General features: G+C 41.1%; 1 protein-coding gene across 3 annotated transcripts in view; it reads right to left on the bottom strand.

Annotated features, from left to right (window-relative positions):
* Nucleotides 1-20,198: 20,198 nt before the first annotated feature.
* The window catches only part of ZNF518B (zinc finger protein 518B), a 50,707-nt gene continuing 44,649 nt past the window's right edge, over nt 20,199-26,256 (bottom strand). For 2 of the 3 annotated variants that reach the window (XM_069744855.1, XM_069744854.1), the window contains exon 2: nt 21,435-23,611. In XM_069744855.1, the coding sequence (XP_069600956.1) occupies nt 21,581-23,467 (1,887 nt within the window). In that variant the 5' untranslated portion in view covers nt 23,468-23,611 and the 3' untranslated portion in view covers nt 21,435-21,580. Of the gene's footprint in view, nt 23,612-26,256 lie in introns of all 3 variants that reach the window. The other variant, XM_069744853.1, reaches the window with a different exon arrangement.

Raw genomic sequence — 26,256 nt, 5'->3', positions numbered from 1 at the left:
TTAATCTTATTTAGCCGGTTTCGCACCTCTTCTTGGGTTAGATTGGTGACCCTTAACCCCTTAAGCCCCGAGGGTGGTTTGCACGTTAATGACCGGGCCAATTTTTACAATTCTGACCACTGTCCCTTTATGAGGTTATAACTCTGGAACGCTTCAACGGATCTTGGCGATTCTGACATTGTTTTCTCGTGACATATTGTACTTCATTTTAGTAGTAACATTTATTCGATATAACTTGCGTTTATTTGTGAAAAAAACGGAAATTTGGCGAAAATTTAGAAAGTTTCGCAATTTTCCAACTTTAAATTTTTATGCCCTTAAATCACAGAGATATCTCACGCAAAATACTTAATAAGTAACATTTCCCACATGTCTACTTTACATCAGCACAATTTTGGAACCAAAATTTTTTTTTGTTAGGGAGTTATAAGGGTTAAAAGTTGACCAGCAATTTCTCATTTTTACAACACCATTTTTTTTTAGGGACCACATCTCATTTGATGTCATTTTGAGGGGTCTATATGATAGAAAATACCCAAGTGTGAGACCATTCTAAAAACTGCACCCCTCAAGGTGCTCAAAACCACATTCAAGAAGTTTATTAACCCTTCAGGGGTTTCACAGGAATTTTTGGAATGTTTAAATAAGAATGAATATTTAACTTTTTTTCACACAAAATTTATTTCAGCTCCAATTTGTTTTATTTTACCAAGGGTAACAGGATAAAATGGATGCCAAACATTGTTGTACAATCTGTACTGAGTACGCTGATAGCCCATATGTGGGAGTAAACCACTGTTTGGGCGCATGGCAGAGCTCGGAAGGGAAGGAGCGCCATTTGACTTTTAAATGCAAAATTGACAGGAATTGAGATGGGACGCCATGTTGCGTTTGGAGAGCCACTGATGTGCCTAAACATTGAAACCCCCCACAAGTGACACCATTTTGGAAAGTAGACACCCTAAGGAACTTATCTAGATGTGTGGTGACCACTTTGACCCACCAATTGCTTCACAGAAGTTTATAATGCAGAGCCGTAAAAATAAAAAATCATATTTTTTCACAAAAATGATCTTTTCGCCCCCAATTTTTTATTTTCCCAAGAGTAAGAGAAGAAATTGGACCTCAAAAATTGTTGGCCAATTTGTCCTGAGTACGCTGATACCCCATATATGGGTGTAAACCATTGTTTGGGCGTATGGCAGAGCTCGGAAGGGAAGGAGCGCCATTTGACTTTTCAATGCAAAATTGACTGGAATTGAGATGGGACGCCATGTTGCGTTTGGAGAGCCCCTGATGTGCCTAAACATTGGAACCCCTCACAAGTGACACCATTTTGAAAAGTAGACCCCTTAAGGAACTTATCTAGATGTGTGGTGAGCACTTTGACCCAACAAGTGCTTCACAGAAGTTTATAATGCAGAGCCGTAAAAATAAAAAATCTTATTTTTTCACAAAAATGATCTTTTCGCCCCCAATTTTTTATTTTCCCAAGGGTAAGAGAAGAAATTAGACCACAAAAGTTGTTGTGCAATTTGTCCTGAGTGCGACGATACCCCATATGTGGGGGGTAAACCACTTTTTGGGTGCATAGCAGAGCTCGGAAGGGAAGGAGCGCCATTTGACTTTTCAATGCAAAATTGACTGGAATTAAGTTGGGACGCCATGTTGGTTTGGAGAGCCCCTGATGTGCCTAAACATTAAAACCCCCCACAAGTGACACCATTTTGGAAACTAGACCCCATAAGGAACTTATCTAGATGTGTTTTGAGAGCTTTGAACCCCCAAATGTTTCACTACAGTTTATAACGCAGAGCCGTTAAAATAATTTTTTTTTTTTTTTCGCAAAAATTATTTTTTAGCCCCCAGTTTTGTATTTTCACAAGGGTAACATAATAAATTGGACCCCAAAAGTTGTTGTCCAATTTGTCCTGAGTACGCTGATACCCCATATGTGGGGGGGAACCACTGTTTGGGCACATGGCAGAGCTCGGAAGGGAAGGAGCGCCATTTGGAATGCAGACTTAGATGGATTGGTCTGCAGGAGTCACGTTGCATTTGCAGAGCCCCTGATGTACCCAAACAGTACAAACCCCCCACAAGTGACCCCATATTAGAAACTAGACCTCCCAAGGAACTTATCTAGATGTGTTGTGAGAACTTTGAACCCCTAAGTGTTTCACTACAGTTTATAACGCAGAGCCGTGAAAATAAAAATTATTTTTTTTTTTCACAAAAATGATTTTTTAGCCCCCAGCTTTGTATTTTTACAAGGGTAACAGAATAAATTGGACCCCAAAAGTTGTTGTTCAATTTGTCCTGAGTACGCTGATACCCCGTATGTGGGGGGGAACCACTGTTTGGGCGCATGGCAGAGCTCGGAAGGGAAGGAGCGCCATTTGGAATGCAGACTTAGATGGATTGGTCTGCAGGCGTCACGTTGCATTTGCAGAGCCCCTGATGTACCCAAACAGTAGAAACCACCCACAAGTGACCCCATATTGAAACTAGACCTCCCATGGAACTTATCTAGATGTGTTGTGAAAACTTTGAACCCCCAAGTGTTTCACTACAGTTTACAACGCAGAGCCGTGAAAATAAAAAATCCTTTTTTTTCCCACAAAAATGATTTTTAGCCCCCCAAATTTTTATTTTCCCAAGGATAACAAGAGAACTTGGACCCAAAAAGTTGTTGTCCAATTTGTCTCGAGTACGATGATACCCCATATGTTGGGGTAAACCCCTGTTTGGGCGCACGGGAGAGCTCGGAAGTGAAGGAGCACTGTTTTACTTTTTCAATGCAGAATTGGCTGGAATTGAGATCGGACGCCATGTCGCGTTTGGAGAGCCCCTGATGTGCCTAAACAGTGGAAACCCCCCAATTATAACTGAAACCCTAATCCAAACGCACCCCTAACCCTAATCCCAACTGTAACCCTAACCACACCTCTAACCCAGACACACCCCTAACCCTAATCCCAACTGTAACCCTAACCACACACCTAACCCTGACACACCCCTAATTCTAATCCCAACCCTAATCCCAACCGTAAATGTAATACAAACCCTAACCCTAGCCCTAACCCTAGCCCTAACCCTAACCCTAATGGGAAAATGGAAATAAATACATTTTTTTTAATTTTATTATTTTTCCCTAAGGCTAGGTTCACATTGCATTAGGGAAATCCGTTTAGCACTAGCGGATTGCGCTAACGCAATGTCTTTTTAGGTGTCGTGTTTAGTGGTCGCGTTAACGTCCCCGCTCTGGAAGATCGGGGATCGGACCTCGGGCGCGCCGCGGACGCTGCAAGCAGCGTCTGAGGCGCGCCACAAAAGAACGGCACCTTGCTAGCGCGAGCCGAAAATGGCACGCTCTAGCGATGCGCTACACCCGAAAATCACATTGCTGTCAATGGTTGTGCTAACGGACCCGTTGCACGGCGTTAATTGTGACATTTTCGCCGTGCAACGCTGTCCGTTAGCGTTAACCCATTAACGCAATGTGAACCTAGCCTAACTAAGGGGGTGATGAAGGGGGGTTTGATTTACTTTTATAGCGAGTTTTTTATATCGGATTTTTATGATTGGCAGCCGTCACACACTAAAAGACGCTTTTTATAGCAAAAAAGTTTTTGCGTCTCCACATTTTGAGACCTATAATTTTTCCATATTTTGGTCCACAGAGTCATGTGAGGTCTTGTTTTTTGCGGGACGAGTTGACGTTTTTATCGGTTACATTTTCGGACATGTGACAGTTTTTGATCGCTTTTTATTCCGATTTTTTGTGAGGCAGAATGACCAAAAACCAGCTATTCATGAATTTCTTTTGGGGGAGGCTTTTATACCGTTCCGCGTTTGGTAAAATTGATGAAGCAGTTTTATTCTTCGGGTCAGTACGATTACAGCGATACCTCATTTATATCATTTTTTTTATGTTTTGGCGCTTTTATACGATAAAAGCTATTTTATAGAAAAAATAATTATTTTGGCATCGCTTTATTCTCAGGACTATAACTTTTTTATTTTTTTGGTTATGATGCTATATGGCGGGTCGTTTTTTGCGGGACAAGATGACGTTTTCAGAGGTACCATGGTTATTTATATCCGTCTTTTTGATCGCGTGTTATTCCACTTTTTGTTCAGCGTTATGATAATAAAGCGTTGTTTTTTGGCTCGTTTTTTTTTTTTTTTTCTTACGGTGTTCACTGAAGGGGTTAACTAGTGGGCCAGTTTTATAGGTCGGGTCGTTACGGACGCGGCGATACTAAATATGTGTACTTTTATTGTTTTTTTTGTTTTTTTTTTATGTAAAGAAATGTATTTATGGGAATAATATTTTTTTTTTTCTGCTTTATTTAGGAATTTTTTTTTTATTTTTTTTTACAAGTGTGGAAATTTTTTTTTTTACTTTTTCACTTTGTCCCAGGGGGGGACATCACAGATCACCGATCTGACAGTGTGCACAGCACTCTGTTAGATCGGTGATCTGACATACAGCCGGGCAGGATTAGAGCTGCAGCTGCAGCCTGATCCTGACCCGGAAGTGCTCCCTGCAGGACCCGGATGCAGCCCGGCGGCCATTTTGGATCCGGGGACTGCAGGGAGAAGACGCTCGGTACACGGTGAGCACATCACCGTGTACCGATCGTCTCAGGGAAGCCCGCAGGGAGCCCTCTCCCTGCGCGATGCTTTCCTGCACCGCCGGCACACCGCGATCATCTTTGATCGCGGTGTGCCGGGGGTTAATGTGCCGGGAGCGGTCCGTGACCGCTCCTGGCACATAGTGCCGGATGTCAGCTGCGATAGGCAGCTGACACCCGGCCGCGATCGGCCGCGCTCCCCCCGTGAGCGCGGCCGATCGCATATGACGTACTATCCCGTCCATGGGAATTAAGTCCCAGGTCACCTGGACGGGATAGTACGTCATATGGGATTAAGGGGTTAATATAGGGTTTTCATTGTTTCTTGGGATTTCACCTAGCATTTCATTTTCCACCGTGAATACCGTGGAGAAGGTGTTTAATATGTTAGCTTTTTCCTCGTCATCTACAACCATTCTTTCCTCACTATTTTTTAAGGGGCCTACATTTTCAGTTTTTATTCTTTTACTATTGATATAGTTGAAGAACAGTTTGGGATTAGTTTTACTCTCCTTAGCAATGTGCTTCTCTGTTTCCTTTTTTGGCAGCTTTAATTAGTTTTTTAGATAAAGTATTTTTCTCCCTATAGTTTTTTAGAGCTTCAATGGTGCCATCCTGCTTTAGTAGTGCAAATGCTTTCTTTTTACTGTTAATTGCCTGTCTTACTTCTTTGTTTAGCCACATTGGGTTTTTCCTATTTCTAGTCCTTTTATTCCCACAAGGTATAAACCGCTTACACTGCCTATTTAGGATGTTCTTAAACATTTCCCATTTATTATCTGTATTCTCATTTCTGAGGATATTGTCCCAGTCTACCAGATTAAGGGCATCTCTAAGCTGTTCAAACTTTGCCTTCCTAAAGTTCAATGTTTTTGTGACTCCCTGACAAGTCCCCCTAGTGAAAGACAGGTGAAACTGCACAATATTGTGGTCGCTATTTCCTAAATGCCCAACCACCTGCAGATTTGTTATTCTGTCAGGTCTATTAGATAGTATTAGGTCTAAAAGTGCTGCTCCTCTGGTTGGATTCTGCACCAATTGTGAAAGATAATTTTTCTTGGTTATTAGCAGAAACCTGTTGCCTTTATGGGTTTCACAGGTTTCTGTTTCCCAGTTAATATCTGGGTAGTTAAAGTCCCCCATAACCAGGACCTCATTATGGGTTGCAGCTTCATCTATCTGCTTTAGAAGTAGACTTTCCATGCTTTCTGTTATATTTGGGGGTTTGTAACAGACCCCAATGAGAATTTTGTTACCATTTTTCCCTCCATGAATTTCAACCCATATGGACTCGACATCCTCATTCCCTTCGCTAATATCCTCCCTTAAAGTGGACTTTAGACAAGACTTTACATAGAGACAAACCCCTCCTCCTCTCCGATTTTTACGATCCTTTCTAAACAGACTGTAATCCTGTAAGTTAACTGCCCAGTCATAGCTTTCATCTAACCATGTCTCGGTTATTCCCACTATGTCAAAGTTACCTGTAGATATTTCTGCTTCTAGTTCTTCCATCTTGTTTGTCAGGCTTCTGGCGTTTGCGAGCATGCAGTTCAGAGGATTTTGTTTTGTTCCAATCTCCTCACTGTGGATTGTTTTAGAAATGTTCTTACCTCCCTTCTGAGTATGTTTTCCTGGGTCGTCTTTGTTCGAGTCTAATGTTTTTCTTCCCGTCCCCTCTTCTTCTAGTTTAACGTCCTCCTGATGAGTGTAGCGAGTCTTCTGGCGAATGTGTGTTTCCCAGGTTTGTTGAGGTGTAGTCCGTCTCTGGCGAGGAGTCCATCATACCAGTAATTCACACCGTGGTCCAGGAATCCAAATCCTTGTTGTCTGCACCATCGTCTTAGCCAGTTGTTTGCATCAAGAATCCTGTTCCATCTCCTGGTGCCATGCCCGTCTACTGGAAGGATAGAAGAAAAAACTACCTGTGCATCCAGTTCCTTTACTTTCTTCCCCAACTCTTCAAAGTCCTTGCAGATTGTCGGTAGGTCCTTCCTTGCCGTGTCATTGGTGCCAACATGTATCAGAAGAAATGGGTGGACGTCCTTGGAGCTGAAGAGCTTTGGTATCCTATCGGTCACATCCTTGATCATCGCACCTGGAAGGCAGCATACTTCTATTGCAGTTATGTCCGGTCTGCAGATGGCTGCTTCTGTGCCTCTCAGTAGTGAGTCTCCCACCACCACCACTCTTCGTTGCTTCTTGGCTGTACTTTTTGCTGTCACTTGTTGCTGTGTGCCCTTTTCTTTTTTGCTTGCTGGTATTGCTTCATTCTTAGGTGTGCCATCTTCATCCTCTACAAAGATTTGATATCGGTTCTTCAGTTGTGTGGTTGGTGATTTCTCCATGGTCTTCTTGCTTCTTTTGGTCACATGCTTCCACTCATCTGCTTTTGGAGGTTCTCTGACACTTTTTGCACCTTCTGTGACCAGTAGAGATGCTTCTGTTCTGTCTAGAAAGTCTTCATTCTCTTTGATGAGTTTCAAAGTTGCTATTCTTTCTTCCAGACCCCGCACCTTTTCTTCTAAAAGGGCCACTAGTCTACACTTCTGACAGGTGAAATTGGATTCTTCTTCTGGTCGATCTGTGAACATGTAGCACATGCTGCAGCTCACCATGTAGGTTGTCACATCTGCCATGTTGCTCCTAGATCCTGCTGACTTGCTGTGTGTTTTCCTTCTTGTGTAATCTACTCAGCCAAGCTTTCTTGCAATAATGTCCTACAGGCAAAAATTTTGGTGATGCTTTCCAAGCAGCTGGTCCCGGCTGTACCCAACGATCTTCTAGCTTAGGGAGACTTCGCTTCTCCCAGAAGGCACCTGGAATATGCAAATTAGCCTCCTGAAGCTTGAATCCCTGGTTTGGTGATGCTTTCGAAGCAGCTGGTCCCGGCTGTACCCAACGATCTTCTAGCTTAGGGAGACTTCGCTTCTCCCAGAAGGCACCTGGAATATGCAAATTAGCCTCCTGAAGCTTGAATCCCTGGTTTGGTGATGCTTTCGAAGCAGCTGGTCCCGGCTGTACCCAACGATCTTCTAGCTTAGGGAGACTTCGCTTCTCCCAGAAGGCACCTGGAATATGCAAATTAGCCTCCTGAAGCTTGAATCCCTGAATAGTCATTAAATAGAGATGAGCAAATTGTTTCATAGGACTCATCCAGATCAGTGGTACCGAGCAGCTAGATGAGCCTCTTGTCTCTTACCTTCCGATGTCCCTGGTGCACATTTTGATAAGACAGGACCGACATGTTATCATCCATCTATGCTTCATGTCAGAAAGTTGAGGTCGAGCCAGCCATGTGTCAGGAACACAGGAAGGTAAGAGATTTGTGGGATTTCTCTTTAGCCACCATGTACCACTGACCTGGATGCTGGTTCAAAGTCCCACAAATAAATCCAATCCTCTATGATCAAACTGAAAGATATGTCCCACGTCTGAACAGTTAGGGTTCATTCAAACATCCGATACTTCTCGTACGTGAAAATCGTTGAGCTTATGCTGTATTTTTTATCAATGAGTCAATAGTTTGGTCAGTGCATCAGTTTTTCACTCCCATCAGAGCTTGGTCAGTTTATTAGTTTTTCTTAGATAATTGATATATTAGACTATGTAGAGTTTTGTACTCACTCAGCTGTGGGTGAGGTAGGCACAGGAAGCGGTATTGCTGAAATGTCCAGGCAAGTTTAATTTAAAGTTTATAAACTGCTCAGGATAGCAAACAAAAAAACAGCCTTTTCCGGCCCAAGGTGAAAACACAAAGTAAAAAGTCCATACAATGCAGCGGGTCCGCCTCCTTAGAATAGTGTCTGGTTCTTTAGGTCTTAGCATAGACCAACACACAGGAGATCCACATGTCTCCAGGTCCAGACACTGAATGAGACACTCTGTCCATTTTATCAGCCAAACCACGCCCCTGGGGTAGGGATAAATGAGCAGTCATTCCCACCCAGATCATATGACTGCTTGTAAAACCCAGTCCTGGAATGGCCTAAGAACTCTCTCAGCACTATATGTGCTGGAGCAGGCTTCCAAACTCACATCATCACAGTTAATAACTGTGATGACACATCTCTACTCAAGGACCCATCCAACAGCCATCTTACCCTCCCTCTGCCCAAAGCCGGGGGGATGGGCTTGGCACCTTCTGCCAGCAAACAGTGGACTCTCGACAGAGGGTCAGCAATGCCATGCAGTGTCCCTGGCCTATGATCCACATGGAAGTTAAAATCCTGAAGTGCTAGGAACCACCTAGTCACTCGGGCATTGTTCCTTTTCTTCTCCCTCAACCACTTCAATGGGGCATGGTCTGAAACTAGTCTGAACTTCCTGCCTAAGAGGCAGAGTGTCTAACACCCACTTGATGGCCAAACATTCTTTCTCCACTATGGAGTAATTCTTCTCACAGGATGATAACTTCCGACTCAGATACTTTATGGGGTGTTCTTACCTGTACACCTCTTGAAATAATACAGTGCCCAGCTGGACATCAGGTGTGTCCATCTGGTCCACAAAAACCTAGGAGAAATCGGGTGCTACCAGCTCTGGCTGTTTACACAGGGTTAGCTTCAGTTCCTAGAAGGCCGTCTCAGCTTCTTGAGACCACTTAGCCATAGCCGACTTTGTCCCTTTAAAGGAGGTCTGTCAGAGAGGCAGCTACCATGGGCGAAGTTCGGGATAAACCAGCAGAAATAGCCTACAATACCCAGGAACGCTCTGACCTGCTTCTTTGAGGGGTTGTGGCCAACTCTCTATTGCCTCAACTTTATATGGGGCTTTATTTTGCCCCTGCCTACAACATAGCCCAAGTGTTTAGCTTCCTCCATTCCCATGGCACATTTCTTCAGGTTTATGGAAAATCCTGCCTTCTTTAGAGCATCAAGTATCGCCTGGACCTTGCTCAGATGGCTTCCCCAATCCTGGCTAAAGATCACAATCTCATCCAGGTAGGCCACTGTGTTCCTCTTGTGAGGAGCTAGGATCCGGTCTATGGTTCTCTGGAATGTGGCTGGAGCACACTGTAATCCAATCGGCATCCTAGTGTACTGGAAGCATCCATCTGGCATTGAAAAGGCAGTCTTCTCCTTGACATCATGGGATATAAGAATTTGCCAATACCCTTTTGTGAGGTCAAGGGTAGCAATGTTATGAGCCATCCCTTAGTTCATTGACCCAGGGCATTGAGTATGTATTGAACTTAAAGACCTCATTAAGCTTCCTATAATCATTACAAAATCGCCATTCTCCATCTGGTTTCAGGACTAAGACTATTGGACTGGACCAGCCACTCTTGGACGTTTCAATGACTCCCAGGCTCATCATCCGCTTCACCTCTTTTGAGATCCCCACTCGGCAGGCTTAAGGAATCCGATGTCTTCAAGTTGACCTGGCATGAGGCTCCATCATAACCTGATGCTCTATGATCTATGTACAACCTGGAAGCTCAGAGAACAGGTCTTTGTTCCACTGTAGCAACATTTGGCACTGTTGCTTTTGGGCATGTGACAGCGTCTCTGCCACCTTAACTTCTTACACATTAGCTTCTACGGGCTCCCTATCTCGCCATGGCTTAATCAGGTTGACGTGGTATACCTGGAAGGGCTGACTTCTACCTAGTTGGTTGACTTTATAGCTGACATTCCCAACCTTTCCAACTATTTCATAGGTGCCCTGCCACTTGGTCAGGAATTTGGTCTCCATCGTAATTACCAGCACCAGTACTCAATCCCCAGGATCAAAGTTTCTCACCCTCACCGACCTATTTTACCCCCTCGACTGTGCCTCTTGTGCTTTGAGGTGTTCTCTCATGATGGGCATCACCTTGGCTATCCTCTCTTGCATCTTGGCCACATGCTTTATTACACTCCAGTAGGGTGTAGACTCCGCCTCCCATTTCTCTTTTGCTACGTTGAGGAGCCCAAGGAGGTGTCGGCCATACAAAAGTAAAAATAAGAGCAACAAGTAGAGGCATGTGGGACTTCTCTGATGGAAAATAGAAGGTACAGTAATAGACGGTTCCAGTCCAAGTCATCCTTCTCTACGATCTTCTTTAACATGGCCTTCGAGTATCACGTAGCAGTCTAGTACCACCAAGATATACGGATGCCCTCTGGCAGTTTTGATGAGGGGTCCCACTAGATCCATAGCTATGTGATCAAATGGCACCTCAATAATAGGCAATGGCACTAAGGAGCTACGAAAGCCGGCCACTGGGGAGGTCAGCTGGCAGGTGGGACGACCTACAATAGTTTAGGATTTCAGTGGCAACCATGCCAATATGACCTCTTGAGGATCCATTGCTGGGTTTTTCTACACCCAGGTGATTACCTAACGTGTATGGGCCATGTCTAACACCCTGCATCTGTATGGCCCTGGCAACAGTAACTGCTCAATTACCTCCCCTCAGCTAGGTGACCCGGTATAGTAACTCCCATTTTACGGGTAACGGGTGTCAGCCCCCAGCTCAAGAGCAACACCATTAAGTACCGTCACATTGTCAAATGTTCCTTTTAAAGTTAAATCCCCAAGTTGGGTGGTTCCAAAGTTTCCCCCAGACACCTCCAACTCAGGGAAGCTGGCCTCTGGGTATGCGTCATACTCATTGCCAACAAGCACACAAAAAGGAAATCCATCAGCTGCGGCCTGAGACGAGGCGTCATAGCAATCTGGCAGTGACAACCATAGAGGTCTGCTGGAGACTCTGGTTGCCATGCCAATCTGTCAGCGACCCATGGTCATGTGACACAGGCACCTAAGGGCAGGATTTCCTGCGCATTTTGGAAGCGTGTGCTAAATGCCGCCGGCAGAGTTTGACAGTGGCATTTAACGGGTTAACAGCCAGGGGAGGATCGAGATTCCTCCCGTGGCTGTTAGCGGCACATGTCAGCAGTTCAAAACAGCTGACATGTGTGGGAAAAGATGTGGGCTCGCCGCTGCGGCCCACATCAAAGGGTGGGTGTCTGACATCGGCGTATTATTACACCCGATGTTAGAAAGGGGTTAAATCAGATGAATGCAATCCAATTAAAAATATATATATTATTCAATGAGGTAGTGCAGATCTGATTATTATTTTCTGCAGCTGTATTTGGCAGGGAAAAGGGGGGAAAAAAAACAACCAAAAAAAAAAAAACAGCAAGCTGCGATTTCTCTCCAGAATCGGACAGTGCCAGAAAGAAAAATGCATGCCATACAAATTATTAGTATTGCATCTCATTTTATGGAGAAATTACAGTTCTGTAGCATAAGAAACTGTAAATTGTCCTGTAAAAACTTAAGTTTGAGAAAAAGAACAGATTACACACTGATTACATATGAGAAAAAATTGTCCATTCTCCTGGAAGAGAATGGGACCGATTTATACATTTATACATTACTAGATGGCAGCCTGATTCTAAAGAATCGGGAGTCTAGAATCCATATATACTTTATTTATTCAAATGTAAGAATAATACAATTAATAAATAATAGTAAGAAAGAACAAAAAATGGCTGCACTCACCAGCTCTTGACAATTCTTGTTATTTAAGGTACAGTTACACAGGATCCATGAACATGCTTATGAGGGGAGGGATGAAAGACATCAGACGACAACTTTGCGTGTTGTGGCAAATAGCCAGTTAATAGGCAATAGTTCTTTGCAGGAATGCAGATATTAATAAATAGGCAGTTTATATTGCAGAGAAATTGCTGGGCAATAATGGACAATGTCCTTATGTGGCAAATAATAGAGCAATATACCCAATGTGGCAAAGAAGAGGTTAATAAACGGCAGTCTCTCAGTATAACAGTCAGTGAATAATAGGCAGTATATGGAGAAAACACCAAACAAAAGTTCAAAATTGGTGTGAAAATGTCACTGAACCACTTCACAACTAAATATATATAGTTTTGGTAAATGGTATTATCATTTTTTTGACGAAATTCGGCAGGAGCTTGAAGAGCAACGTCACTGGGCCCGCCTCCACGCAGTAGAAACTTGCTGTGAGGTAAAAATTCAAAAATCACACCAAAATGGCGGGCGGAGTGTGTCGCAGTACGGCACGTTTCTGATTGGTCGCTCGCAGCAGGCGGCAACCAATCAGATACTGGACACTGTTGACGTCACTTATCTCTGGACATTAGCTCCGGACATTAGCTCCGGACATTAGCTCCGGACAGGAAGTTGGCACAAATTGCAGGAAGTAGTATTCTAGGCAATTATATATTAGATTTATACAGTGAGTACGGAATGAATTCATACCCCTTCAAAGTTTTCACTCTTTCATTGCAACCATTTGGTACATTCAAAAATTTAATTTTTTTCTCATTAATGTACACTCTGCACCCCATCTTGACTGAAAAAAACAAATGTAGTAATTTTTGCAAATTTATCAAAAAAAGAAAAACCAAAATATCACATGGTCATAAGTATTCAGACCCTTTGCTCAGTATTGAGTAGAAGCACCTTTTGAGCTAGTACAGCCATGAGACTTCTTGGGAATGATGCAACAAGTTTTTCACACCTGGATTTGGGGATCCTCTCCAATTCCATCAGTTTGGATTGTGAACGTTGGTGGACAGCCATTTTTAGGTCTCTCCATAGATGCTCAATTGTGCTTAGGTCAGGGCTCTGGCTGGGCCAGTCAAGAATGGTCAGAGTTGTTCTGAAGTCACGCCTGTTATTTTAGCTCGGTACTTGGCCACATTCATGTTTCCTTCAATGACAACCAGTTGTCCGGTCCCTGCAGCTGAAAACCACCACCATAGCACGATGGTGCCACCGTGTTTCACTGTTGGGATTGTATTGGGCAGGCGATGAGCAGTGCCTGGTTTTCTCCACACATATCGCTTAGAATTATCACCAAAAAGGTCTATCTTCATCTCATCAGACCAGAGAATCTTATTTCTCATAGTCTGGGAGTCCTTCATGTGTTTTTTTAGTAAACTCTATGCGGGCTTTCATGTCTTGCACTGAGGAGAGGCTTCCGTTGGGCCACTCTGCCATAAAGGCATGACTGATGGAGGGCTGCAGTGATAGTGGACTTTGTGGAACTTTCTCCCATCTCCCTACTGCATCTCTGGAGCTCAGCCACAGATATCTTGGGGTTCTTCTTTACTTCTCTCACCAATTCTCTTTCAGAAAGGGAATACGCAGGGACACCACTTATCAAGGCGACACCTAGAATCATAGAATGGTACAGTTGGAAGGGGCTTCCTGGGTCTTGTGGTCCAAACCCCTGCTCAAAGCAGGATTCAATAAATCATCCCAGACAGATGTCTGTCCAACCTTTTTGAAAACTTCCATGGAAGGAGAACTCACTTCTCGTGGCAGCCTGTTCCTCTCATTGATCACACTGTCAAAAAGTTTTTTCTAATATCTCATGTCTCCTCCCATTCAGTTTCATCCCATTGCTTTCTTGTGCTAATAAGAATAAAAATTATCCTTCTACAATGTGACAGCCCTTGAGACATTTGTAGACAGCTATTAAGTCTCCACTCAGTCTTTTTTGCAAACTGAACATTCCCAAATCCTGTAAACGTTCCTCATAGGGCATGGTTTGCAGACCGATCACCATTCTGGTCGCTCTTCTCTGAACTTGCTCGTTTGTTGATGGCTTTTTAAAAATGTGGTGTCCTGGATACAGTATTCCAGATGAGATGAGGTCTGACCAAAGAGTAGAGGGAAATGACTTTGTGCGATCTAGACTGTATGCTTATTACATTCCAGAATTGCATTTGCCTTTTTTGCTGCTGCATCACACTTTTGACTCATGTTCAGTTTATGATCTATCTATATCTAGTATAAAAAAGGGAACAGCACAACACTTCACTTATCTTCGGTTGCAAGGCCCCCAGGCAATCCATCCAATGATTACACCAAATTCACAAAGATTCAAAGAATAGGCAGCACTCCATTCCTTCAGTAAGAATCGTGGAAAATTTAATCAAACCACATGTCTGGGTGACGTTTCGGCTCCATGAGCCTTTCTCAAGGCTTGAGAAAAGCTCATATGGAGCCGAAATGTCGCCCAGACTTGTGGGTTGATTAAATTTTCCACGTTCTTACTGAAGGAATGGAGTGCTGCCTCTTCTTTGAATCTTTATCTATCCCTCTTAGCTTTGTGTCATCAGCAAATTTAATCAGTGTACCCTCAATTCCTTCATCTAAATCATTGATAAAGATGAACAATACAGGGCCCAGGACAGAACCCTGTGGTACCCCACTTGAGACATTATTCCAACTGGATGTGCAGCCATTTACGACCACTCTTTGGGTCCAATCACTAAGCCAGTTATGAATCCACCTAAAAGTTGCCTTGTCCATTCCATTTTTTCAATAAGGATTGTGTGAGATACTTTGTCAAATGCTTTGCTGAAGTCAAGATATACTACATCTACAGCATTTCCCGGACCCACCCAGTGATTGTCATAGAAGGAAATTAAGTTAGTCTGACATGACTTATTAGTTACAAACCCATGCTGACTCTGGTTAATCACTTCATTCTTATCCAGGTACTCACATACATGTTGTTTAATAATTAGTTCAAAGATCTTTCCTTGTATAGATGTCAGACTCACCGGCCTATAGTTCACTGAGTCCACCTTCTTCTCCTTTTTGAAGATAGGAACATTTGCTCTTCTCCAGTCTTCTGGGTCTTCTCCTGTTCTCCAAGAATTTTCAAAGATTATGGAGAGTGGATCAAAGATTTCTTCTGCTATCTCCTTCAGTACTCTGGGGTGTAATTCATCTGGACCTGGAGACTTGAATTCATTCGTTAGCTTAGTGTTTCCTCACTATCTTTCTGTTTATGACAAACCTGGTCTGTGCATGAAAGGATGCTTCAGACTGTAACACACATCCATGGACTACTAAATTAATTTCTGACTATTTACATATGCCAACCTGACGTACACTACACAACTCACGTATGCCAACCAGATGCACACTACACAACTTGGGTATGCCAATACATACTAATATTCACATACCAGGAAAGTTGTAACACACATCCATGGACTACTAAATTAATTTCTGACTATTTACATATGCCAACCTGACGTACACTACACAACTCACGTATGCCAACCAGATGCACACTACACAACTTGGGTATGCCAATACATACTAATATTCACATACCAGGAAAGTCGATCAGTTACAAAACTGGGTCACTTATGGGGCATTTCCACTGTTAAGGCACAGCAGGGGCTCTGCAAATGCAACATGATGCCAGCAGACCATTCCATCAGTCTGCAATCCGTCACTCCTTCCCTTCCAAACTCTGAAGTGTTCCCAAACAGTAGTATTCTCTCACATATGGGGTATTCACATTTGCACAACACATTTTGAGGTCTATTTTTTCCTGTTAATCTTGATAAAAAAAAATTTTGGCTAAAAACATTTGTGGAAAAAAGTTTTTTCTTATTTCCACAACTCAACGTTATCGTTTTCTGTGAAGCACTTGGGGGTTCAAAGTGCTCGCCACACATCTAGATAAGTTCCTTGAGGGGTCTAGTTTCAAAAACGGGGTCACTTGTGAGGCATTTCCACTGTTTAGGCACATCAGGGGCTCTCCAAACATGACATGGCGTCCGATCTCAATTCCAGAAATTTAGCATTCAAAAAGTCCAATGGAGCTCCGTCCCTTCTGAGGTCTATCATGTGCCTAAACAATGTATTCTTCCCCCATACATGGGGAATTGACATATTCAGGAGAAATTGCACTACAAACTTTGGGGTTCATTGTTTTCTATGACCCTTGTGAAAATAAAAAAAAAAATTGAGGCTAAAGTTAAATTTTAGTGAAAAAAGTGAAGTGTTTATTTTTGTTTTCACATTTCATTAACTCCTGTGAAACTCCTAAAGGGTTAATTAACTTCTTGAATGTGGTTTTGAGCACCTTGTGGGGTGCAGTTTTAAGAATGGTGTCACTTTTGGGTATGTTCTATCATATAGACTCCTCAAAGTCACTTCAACTGTGATGTCCTTTAAAAAAATGGTTTTGTAAATTTTATTATAAATTGCTGATAAACCTTTAACCCTTCTAAATTCCTAGAATTTTTTTCTAATTGTGCTGATGTAAGGTAGGCATGTGGGAAATGTTACTTAACTATTTTGTGTGACATATCTCTCTGATTTAAGGGCATAAAAATTCAAAGTACAAAAATTGCAAGTTTGCCAGACTTTCTCTACATTTAACTTTCCAAAACAAGTTACACAATTATATTGTGATGTATTTCATGTTCTGATCCATAGTGTTCGTGTCAAGAATACTATTCATATGTAACGTATTGTCACCAATGCAATAAACAATTTGTAGTAACATGTTAAAAACAGAATTAAAAAAACTTTTTTTATTTTAAGTTTTATTTTACAAAGTAATATTTTCCATGGAAAAATACCCATTTAACAAGACTTGTGCAAAACTGTTAGTCTTGCGTTAAAGAATGGACCCCCTCCCCCCCCAAAAAAAAAAAAAACCCTCAGAATTTAATTCTTTTAATTTGGCCACACTTTTCATAACACACCAATTGATTTATTGATCACAGTAGCCACTCACAGCGCAGCACTTCTTTTTCCCCCAGAGTGGATTACATGAAAGCTGATCCCTGATGGAAGCATTATTATTCGTAAGCACCTATTTTTTTATTCAACAGGTTTGATACGTGACTCGACACATTAGGAAGCTTGCTCATCTCAGCATCCATTTAATAAAACCAAGGATATCTAAAACCATTTTGTTAACGTTCAATTTGAACAAGTAAAACAAAACTCCAAAAAGAAAAAAACAAGTGTGATTTTCCCAAATTTGCCTGAAAGTTTTGCATTTTAAATGGCACTTTCTTAAAAAAAAAACAGGGTCATGAGCCCCATGTTTACTTTAGTTCTTAAGACACGTCTAGAACAGTCTAGAACAATTAAACTAATGGAAACCAATGTTAAACTGATGGAAAAAGTAGAAAAAAAGTTACTCCTTTACCAATCATTTAGCAAATAAACTGGACTAAACTCTATAGATTTTATCGGAGATAGGGATTGATTCACCAGCTCATCTTGAGAGCCCCAAATTACTATAATCTGTGGATTCCTAAAGAAGATCTTCAGTTTGTAAATGAATGGTATCACTAAGTTATCAAGTAGTCATATTTACAGGAGAAATAACAGAGGAATCGCATAATGAAGACTTCTGGAAAAAGATGTTTCAGAATTGTTCATGGAGAACACAAGTATTTACAAAAGTAGACTTGCTCATTTACCCGCATCATTTTAGACGGCACCATGCATGGCTTTATTGAAGGTCCTTAACACCATATTTAGATCTAATTATTTAGACTTTAGGATTAGTAATCCTGACAATTAAACTACATTCCCATGACTTTGCACCTGAAGTTTCCTATTAGAGATGAGATATGGGTCTACTACCTTTGAAGGAAGCCATAAAAGATGGAAGCATGTCTTCCTAGGAGAATTCCATACTCAACATTAGTAAACACTGATGGGTTATATATAGTGGAAGTTCGGGTTCTGGTGCCCGACCCGAACTTTAGTTCAAAGTTTGGTTCGGGTAACAGAACTTGAAACCCACTGAAAACAAAGGAGATGTGAACTTTGGATCTGGAACAAAAATCTCTCTCTGGAACAGACTTCCCCCCAGAACTCAGAACATCGCAACGGACTTCCTTAAAAAGTCAATGTTCGGTGTTTAGCACCGGACACTAACTGTCCAGTACGAACCCCGAACTTTTAAGTTTGGTTCGCACATCTCACGTTATATACCACTGTCATGCGTGATGTCTGGGCATCACTCAAATACCATAATGAGCTGCAATACTAGAAATGGTCGTTGGGTACAAGACCCTTTAATCTTAAACTATCCATTTTGGTGGTAGGAGAGGAAAAGATAAACATGTTTTTAAAGCAGATCTGTCACCAGATTTAACAATAATAACTGCATAAGTGATTTAATAGATCTTAGACTTGACAATGCCCGTGTATTTGCTTTGAAAAAAATGGTTGTTTAATCAGAATAATAAAATGAGAATTTTAGTAGTCTGGACCTATAGAATCCTTATTTTGGTATCAGGCAGGACTGGAGTATACATTGATAGTGACATGAATTTTCAAGTGAAATACACCAGCCTCACCAGGTCTAATATGTAATGATGTATGCAATTTGTAACACAAAAATGCATTGACAGATCTGATTTAATGGTCAGACAAGGGAATTGTCCACTTTCAGGCCTCAAACTCGGCAAAATACCCAAAATAAAGCAGGTTTCATCCTCTTTAGGACCAATAACTCCTTATCAACATTTTTGCTGCAGTGGTGACATGTCGATAGCACGCATCAGCACTCTACCAGTCACAGGGAGCCAGGGTTGGACCCAGGGAGGGAAAGACCTATTAAGTTTTTTACTTTAGGCATTTAACAGTTTGGGGCCCACGTTCCTGAAAGTGGATAACTCCTTTAAATGGTAAAGTAATTTAATAATACAATTCTGTGTATTGTGTATTGTTCCTTCAGTTGGACATTGCGTAACAACTGGAAGAAACAAGATTCTAAATGATCTGAAAGGCTTTTTTTTTCCAGTTTATTACCCACCTTCCTTATTTATACCATACAAGAAAAAGATTGTTTTCCTGAATGTTTCATACCTTTCTCAGCATTAGTTTTCATAATCATTTTCAAAAAATTTGGCTACAGGAAACAAAGTATTTTTTTGCAAAGGCTCCTAAACACTTGTGAAAGTTTATTAGACTTTCCGAATACTGGTAAATTGTGTCAGACAAGAAGGACAATATGCTAGAAGCAGTGTACAAGGCAGATAAAGTCTAAACATAAGAAATGACCATCAGTTTGGTACAAACTTTCTGATTTTAAGTCACACTCCAGGCAAAAATTTGAGGGGTAGTACAGAATGTATTTTATCTAGAATTCATGCAGTGTCCATGGTTAGTGTTTGGCAGGTGAATTGGACATCTTGTAATAGTGGCTGCACAGCGTAAAAAATTGTATTTTTCGCTTTATTTTACCTCTCCGTTGCGCAGATAGTAGCAATCAAATATTTGGCACAAAAAATTAGCTAACTAAATTTAAGTCCAAGTGGGTCGGTTTTACTGGGTCGTGTACTTCTGCATCTTGTGTGACACTGACCAATCATAAGCAGACAGCAGTACAGAAGTGATGTCATCAGGCTCACAAAACCAGAGTCCATAAGTCCTGACAATTGTAATGTGCAGCCCAAATAAGCACTAAAGATATACTACACAACTCAGAAGTGAGGAGCTACTGACTGCAGTTAATATTTTCACACTTTGCTGTATATTGTATCTTCATTGCTTATTTCGGCTGCACTCTGGCTGACAGGACCTGTGGACTCTGGTCATGACCCTGATTACATCACAGGATTTTTTGCACGTCTATGCTGTTGACTGCTTAGGATTGGCCAGCATCATACAGGAGACAAAAGTACATGTCCCCCCAGTGAAAAATACGTACCAACACCCACTTGGACTTAAACTATAGTTAGCTTATAAGGTGTCATATTTGGTTGTCAATATCTCCGCAAAGGATGCAACTTTTTTTTTTTTTTTTTTTAAAGGGTTTTATTCCACTCTGCATTTACTATTACATTGTGTGTCCAGTTCATGAAAAATTTGGTGAAAGGTCCTCTTTAACTCAATATGCCCGTACAATATACCAGGGAGGGCCTGTACTCCTTTGTAACCCAGCAGTAATTAATAGAATCCGTTCCTAAGGTCCGTGACCGTCAATACTCTGCAGCTGTTGACTAATGCTGTTGAACAGCAAAGGGGCCTCATTACAATGTTTTGCATCTTTAACCAATAGCTTCAGAGCTGTGCCTGATCTAAATAAAGGGGTGAAGCTGGTTATGACATCAGCCCAGTATTATGTTGCAGGTTTTTGAAGGGACACAAGGCACCAAGTGAAGGATATGTTAAATGGCTCCAGTGGATACATTTTAATGAGGTTTTACCAAAAGCACACATTATTTGCTATCCTTAGGATAGGACATTACTTGCTGTGGGAATCCAACCACTCAAACACCCAGCAATCCCAAGAATAAGGCTCGACAGATGTGTCATGATTGGGGGAGAGGTAAGCATGCTCTGATTTATTGTCTATGGAACTGCCTGAGAAAACGGTTTACAGCAGTTGGATATTTACAGACGTCCTATTGACATGAATGGAGCGGAGAGCAAGAATGAGTTCTTCCATTCTATTCAAGATGAGGTTCGGCAGAACTCCATTTTCAGGATCTCCAGGGGCCTCCATAGTCAGACACCTAGTGTCAGCAAGTTCGAACTTGAACTTTTAGGAAAACCCTTTTAAAACAATTTTTGCCTGGAATGTATATGTTGTGTGAGCTTATACAGTCATTTTTGCCTCCATGTAATCACATGTTTTAAACTATATTATTGGTTATGTACAGTAAGCCCCAGACTATATAGCAACTACTCTCATAGTCGTACACCTTGTTAAGAATTGCTTTTCCACAAACATTTAAGGCAATAAGATCCTGAGAAAAATGGTACCATGTCCCCTGTAGAAGGAAGGTGGGCGCAGATATACAGTCATTCTCCATTATACTCTGCGGGAGATATGATAAAAGGTGAGCACAACATCCTACAATTACGCAAATAAGGTTTTTAGTAGGAAAGTCTTAATGCGGTCACCCTGAATCTTGCGCCTACATAGTGGTAAAGATCGAAAGGTGGTGGTAAATTAGTCCTTGACTTGACTTCCATTCACAAAGCAGATTTTAAAAGACCCACAGACCCTTAGAGAAAATCTACACATTTAACCATTTTAATTAAAATGACAGAAAAATAAAATAAAAAAGGGATAAACCATTGTTCTTATTTTTATTTCTTCTAACCAACAAAAGGAAAAGAAAAAGTTTTAACTAAAGGGTATTATGTATGCACACCAAATGTCATTATACATACTTTTGCTTGGATAAAGTTATTTTTGTGACTTTGCCCCCAAACATCCGGATTCCTTTCATAATATAGGATATTTCAATTGTCTCCACATCGGGATGGTTTAATACAACTACTGGTTGGTTGAAGCTTGGTATGTGATTCACCTGATCCATCTTAACAGGATGCAGCCTTAGAGTTCTCAGTTTTGGCTGAAAACCTTTTTTCATAGCTGGAGTCACAGGTCTTTTAACCTTCGCTTTGGCACTTTCTTTTCTCAATTTAACCAGGACTTGCAATTTTCTTGTAACTTCATGCACACGAGAAATCGCTTTATCATTTTGCATTTTGCAGGAAAGTGGCTGCATGACAATTCTTTTGTCACAAGATAAAAACAACGCTTGGGGTTTGGTAAAGCTATTTATGTCCATCTTGCCAAGACGGCTGGATCTACGTCCACCTTCCATGCTTTCCTGAAGAATACATGGCTGACTTCCAGGCTCCTTGCCATCTGTTGATACTGACAACTGTATTTCAGCATCAACGTTTTGCAGAACATTCTCCACTGGAACTTCAGATGATTCTTTTACACTCTTGGAAACAGTGTTTTCAAGAAGATCCAGAGATTTGTCAATGTCCATCTGACAGTTTGATTCGGAGCTACATACATTAAGTGGTTCTTGACTTGCAAGGGGCTTAGAAGAAGAATGTGTGGATTGGACATCATCATTCGATGGACTTGTGTTTGGACAGTCCCAGTTTATCCCTTCAATGGCGTTTTGTGTGTCAGAACTTAGAGAAAACACAGATGAAATTATTGGTCCTTCTGAAAACTCCTCAAGGTCATCACATATTTCATGAGCAAAATCTTCAACAGCATTCACAATTTTACTGGTATTATCAATTGGACAAGTCTCAGTGGATTGGAGATTTTTTTCGGGTTCATAAACAGTTTTTGATGGGAGTGATAATTTTTCTTGAGGATCATTGTGTAATACTGCACACTCTTGCAACGAAGGTAAAATTGGGTTTTCTATTATGTTCTTAGATGGGATTTTGGGTTTTAAAGGTTTTCGGTCATAGGTATGATCACTATGAATGGGTTGATTTGGAACACTTGACTGACCCAAATTGTAACACTTTAACACCAAGTGACAGGCACTGTTGATCGATTTCACCTCCACGACCTCAGCAATACAATTGGGAGGCACTATGAAAGATGTTGGTGCAGACACAGTTAATGGTATCCATGGATGTAGCTGTCGGTCTAGTGGTGATATTACTTCAACTTCTACCTGATCTGCAACATTATTTCCATTGGGAGAGAAAGCATTGCTTGTCAAGCCAAGACTGTCTACCTCTGATGTTAGGTCTATTACGTCTTCAGTTGATGAAGATCTGTTCTGTTCGATCTTGGGAGGAGTCACTTGTGTCTGCATTATGTTAACTGATGCTTCTATCGACTCGTTTTCAATGGTGCTCACAGAACACTGAATCTTGCCATCACCATGAATTCTTCTGATGTGTTTCACAATGTAATCATTTCTTATGGCCCCATAACCACAGTAGCCACAAGTATAAGGAAATTTCCCGGTATGTGTCACCAAGTGTCTTTGAAATTCCGTTTTAGTGCATGAAACAAATTCACAATGTGAGCATGTATACTTAATGTCATTGTGAAGAGACACGTGGTTTCTGTACTTGTTTTGGTCCTTTGTGGAAAATCTGCATTTTTCGCAATTAAACTTCTCTCCTATTTGGTTTTGGAACAGATTATTCATTATGGATTCTGTTCCAACGTTCAGTGCTTGCTGACAAAAAAATGCTCTTTGTGGTAGATACTTATTATTTTGCGAGGGTTGGTTTATGGAGAAAGATGCTACATTATAGGAGGAATCCATCATGTAGGTGTTAAGGAGACCCAGAATTCACAAAGTGCTTGATGGTGTCAAAGCTTCAAGTTCATGGATTCAATGAAATTCAGATTGCATAATCCAAAAATGTATTAATTGTTTTTAGCATAAATTGCTTAAGTATTCTTTACAGACCTAAGGAAAAAAAGAACAAAAACAATAAAAAAAATTAGTTCATTAGTTAAAATGTTTCACTGCATTTAAAACAAAAAAAACAACAAACGGCAAATCGGTAAAACTGCAAAGGTTTTTCTGAGAAGAGAATGCAAATGATGGCCTATGCTTAGTATATTATACAGTGGCCTGCGGAAGAATTCATCTCTCTTGGCTTTTTATCCATTATAACTCGTGTTTAAATATTTTTATAATTTGATTTGTGTGTGATGCAGCAGCATTAACCCCTTAGTGACAAAGCCAATTTGGTACTAAATGAATGCCAATTTTTACAATTCTGACCAGTCACTTTATGAGGTTATAACTCTGGAATGTTTCCACGTGTCCCACTGATTCTAAGATTCTGTTTTACCGTGAGATATTGTACTTCATGTTAGTGGTAAAATTTCTTCGATATAACTTGCATTTCAAAATTTTTGAAAATGTAGCAATTTTCAAACTTTTAATTTTTGTACCCTTAAATCAGAGAGTGGTGTCACACAAAATAGTTAATAAATAACATTTCCCACATGTCTACTTTACATAAACACAATTTTGGAAACAATTTTTTTTTTATTAGGACGTTGTAAGGGTTAAAAGTTGAGCAGCAATTTCTCATTTTTTTAACAAAATGTAGACAGCCATTTTTTTTTCTTAGGGACCACCTCACATTTGAAGTGAGTTTGGGCGTTCAAAATAACAGAAAATACCCATAAGTGACACCATTCTGAAAACTGCCCCCTCAGGGTGCACAAAACCAAATTCATTAAGTTTATTAACCCTTCAGATGCTTCAGAAAACTAAAGCAATGTGGAAGGGAAAAAAAATTAAAATTTTACTTTCTTCACAAAAAATTTACATTGGAACCAAACTTTTTTTATTTTCACAAGGGTATCAAGAGAAAAATGGACCACGAATGTTGTTGTGCAATTTCTTCTAAGTATACCGATACCTCGTATGTAGGGGAAATGCCACTGTTTGGGCGTGTGGCAGGGCTCAGAAGGGAGGGAGCACCGTTTTGCTTTTTGAACGCAAAATTGGCTGGAATTAATGGTGGGCATCATGTCGCATTTGGAGACCCCCTGATGTACCTAAAACAGTGGAACTCCAATTCTAACTCGAACCCTAACCCCACACACTCCTAATCTTAATCCAAAACCTAAACATAACCCTACCCAACCCTAACCATAATCCAAACATAACCACAACCCTAACCCCAACACAAACCTAACTGTAGCCCCAACCCTAACCCAACCTCAACACTAACGGAAAAATGGAAATACATTTTTTTTAATGATTATATTTATCTAAGGGGATGATAAAGGGGGTTTGATTTACTATTTTTTTTATTTTTATCACTGTGATAGGGTCTATCACAGTGATAAAAACCAACCAATAGGTAAAATTTTCTATTGTTGCCGGCCGGCAGATCTAGGCGGGTGCACTGAGCACTCGCCTGCCATTTTTTTCCAGAAAGAAGATGCCGATGCCCGGGAGACAGAACCCGGAGATGCAGGAGGGTCCAGGGATGCTGGAGGCAACAGGGGGAAGGGAAAGAGGGGCCTCGGGGGAGCCAATTTCTCTCTCCTCTGGATGTGCTAGATAATATCGAGGAGAAATTAAATCGGAAATCAGACTTTTTGCAGACGCTGTTATTCTGTGAATAACGGTGATCACAACACTGGGGTCGGTAAAAACCAAACCGAATCATGTGCTCTGGGGTCTCAGCTACCCGCTGTAGCCAAGACCAAGGAGAATTTCAGACACTGAGGAACGCTATAACCTAGTTTCTCAACGCCATTAAAAAGCGGCGCTAATAAGTATCCTTAAAAGCAGTCATTAAAAGGCGTATCGTATCGGCAGTCAAAGGGTTAAAAAAGGTAATTTGGCAAAGTAAGAAAAATATTTGATTTTATAAATTTAATTTATGCCTATAGCTAAAAATTGGCAAGTATATATGTATTTCCCATTTTGTTATGAAGCCCATAAAAATTTTGGTGCAAGCAATTATCTTCGTAAGCCGCATGCTTCGTGAAAAGAAGTCCACCTGTGTGCAAACTAAGTGTCACATGGTGTGTCAGTATACACACATTTTTGCTGAAATGCCACAGAGGTTTTAAAACCATTAACCAAACACCATAAAGGCCATTGAGATCTCCAAACAAGTCAGGGACAAAGTTGTTGAGAAGTACAAGTCAGGGATGGGCTATTAAAAAAAAAAATCCCAATCCCTGATGATCCCCCAGAGCACCATCAAATCCATTATCATCAAATGGAAAAAAACATGGTACTACAACAAACCTTACAAGAGAAGGCCACCCACCATAACCGAGCGGCCAAAAGGGGCATTAATCAGACAGGCATCACAGAGACCAAAGCTAACCCTGAAAGATCTGCAGTGTTCCAAACCAGAGACTTGCGTATCTGTCCATATGACCACAATAACCTGTACACTCTATAGAGGTGGCTTTTAAGGAAAAGTGGCCAGAAAAAAAGCCTTTACTTACATAAAAAAGTAAGGCTCGTTTTGACTTTGCAAAAAAGATATGTTGGAGACTCATGAAATCTATGGAAGAAGGTGCTGTGGTCAGATGAGACCAAAATTGAACTTTGTAGCCACCAAGGTA

Source organism: Ranitomeya imitator, chromosome 1 (genome assembly GCF_032444005.1).
Source record: "Ranitomeya imitator isolate aRanImi1 chromosome 1, aRanImi1.pri, whole genome shotgun sequence".
Classification (NCBI taxonomy): Eukaryota; Metazoa; Chordata; class Amphibia; order Anura; family Dendrobatidae; genus Ranitomeya; species Ranitomeya imitator.
This window is presented reverse-complemented; position numbering and strand designations above follow the sequence as displayed.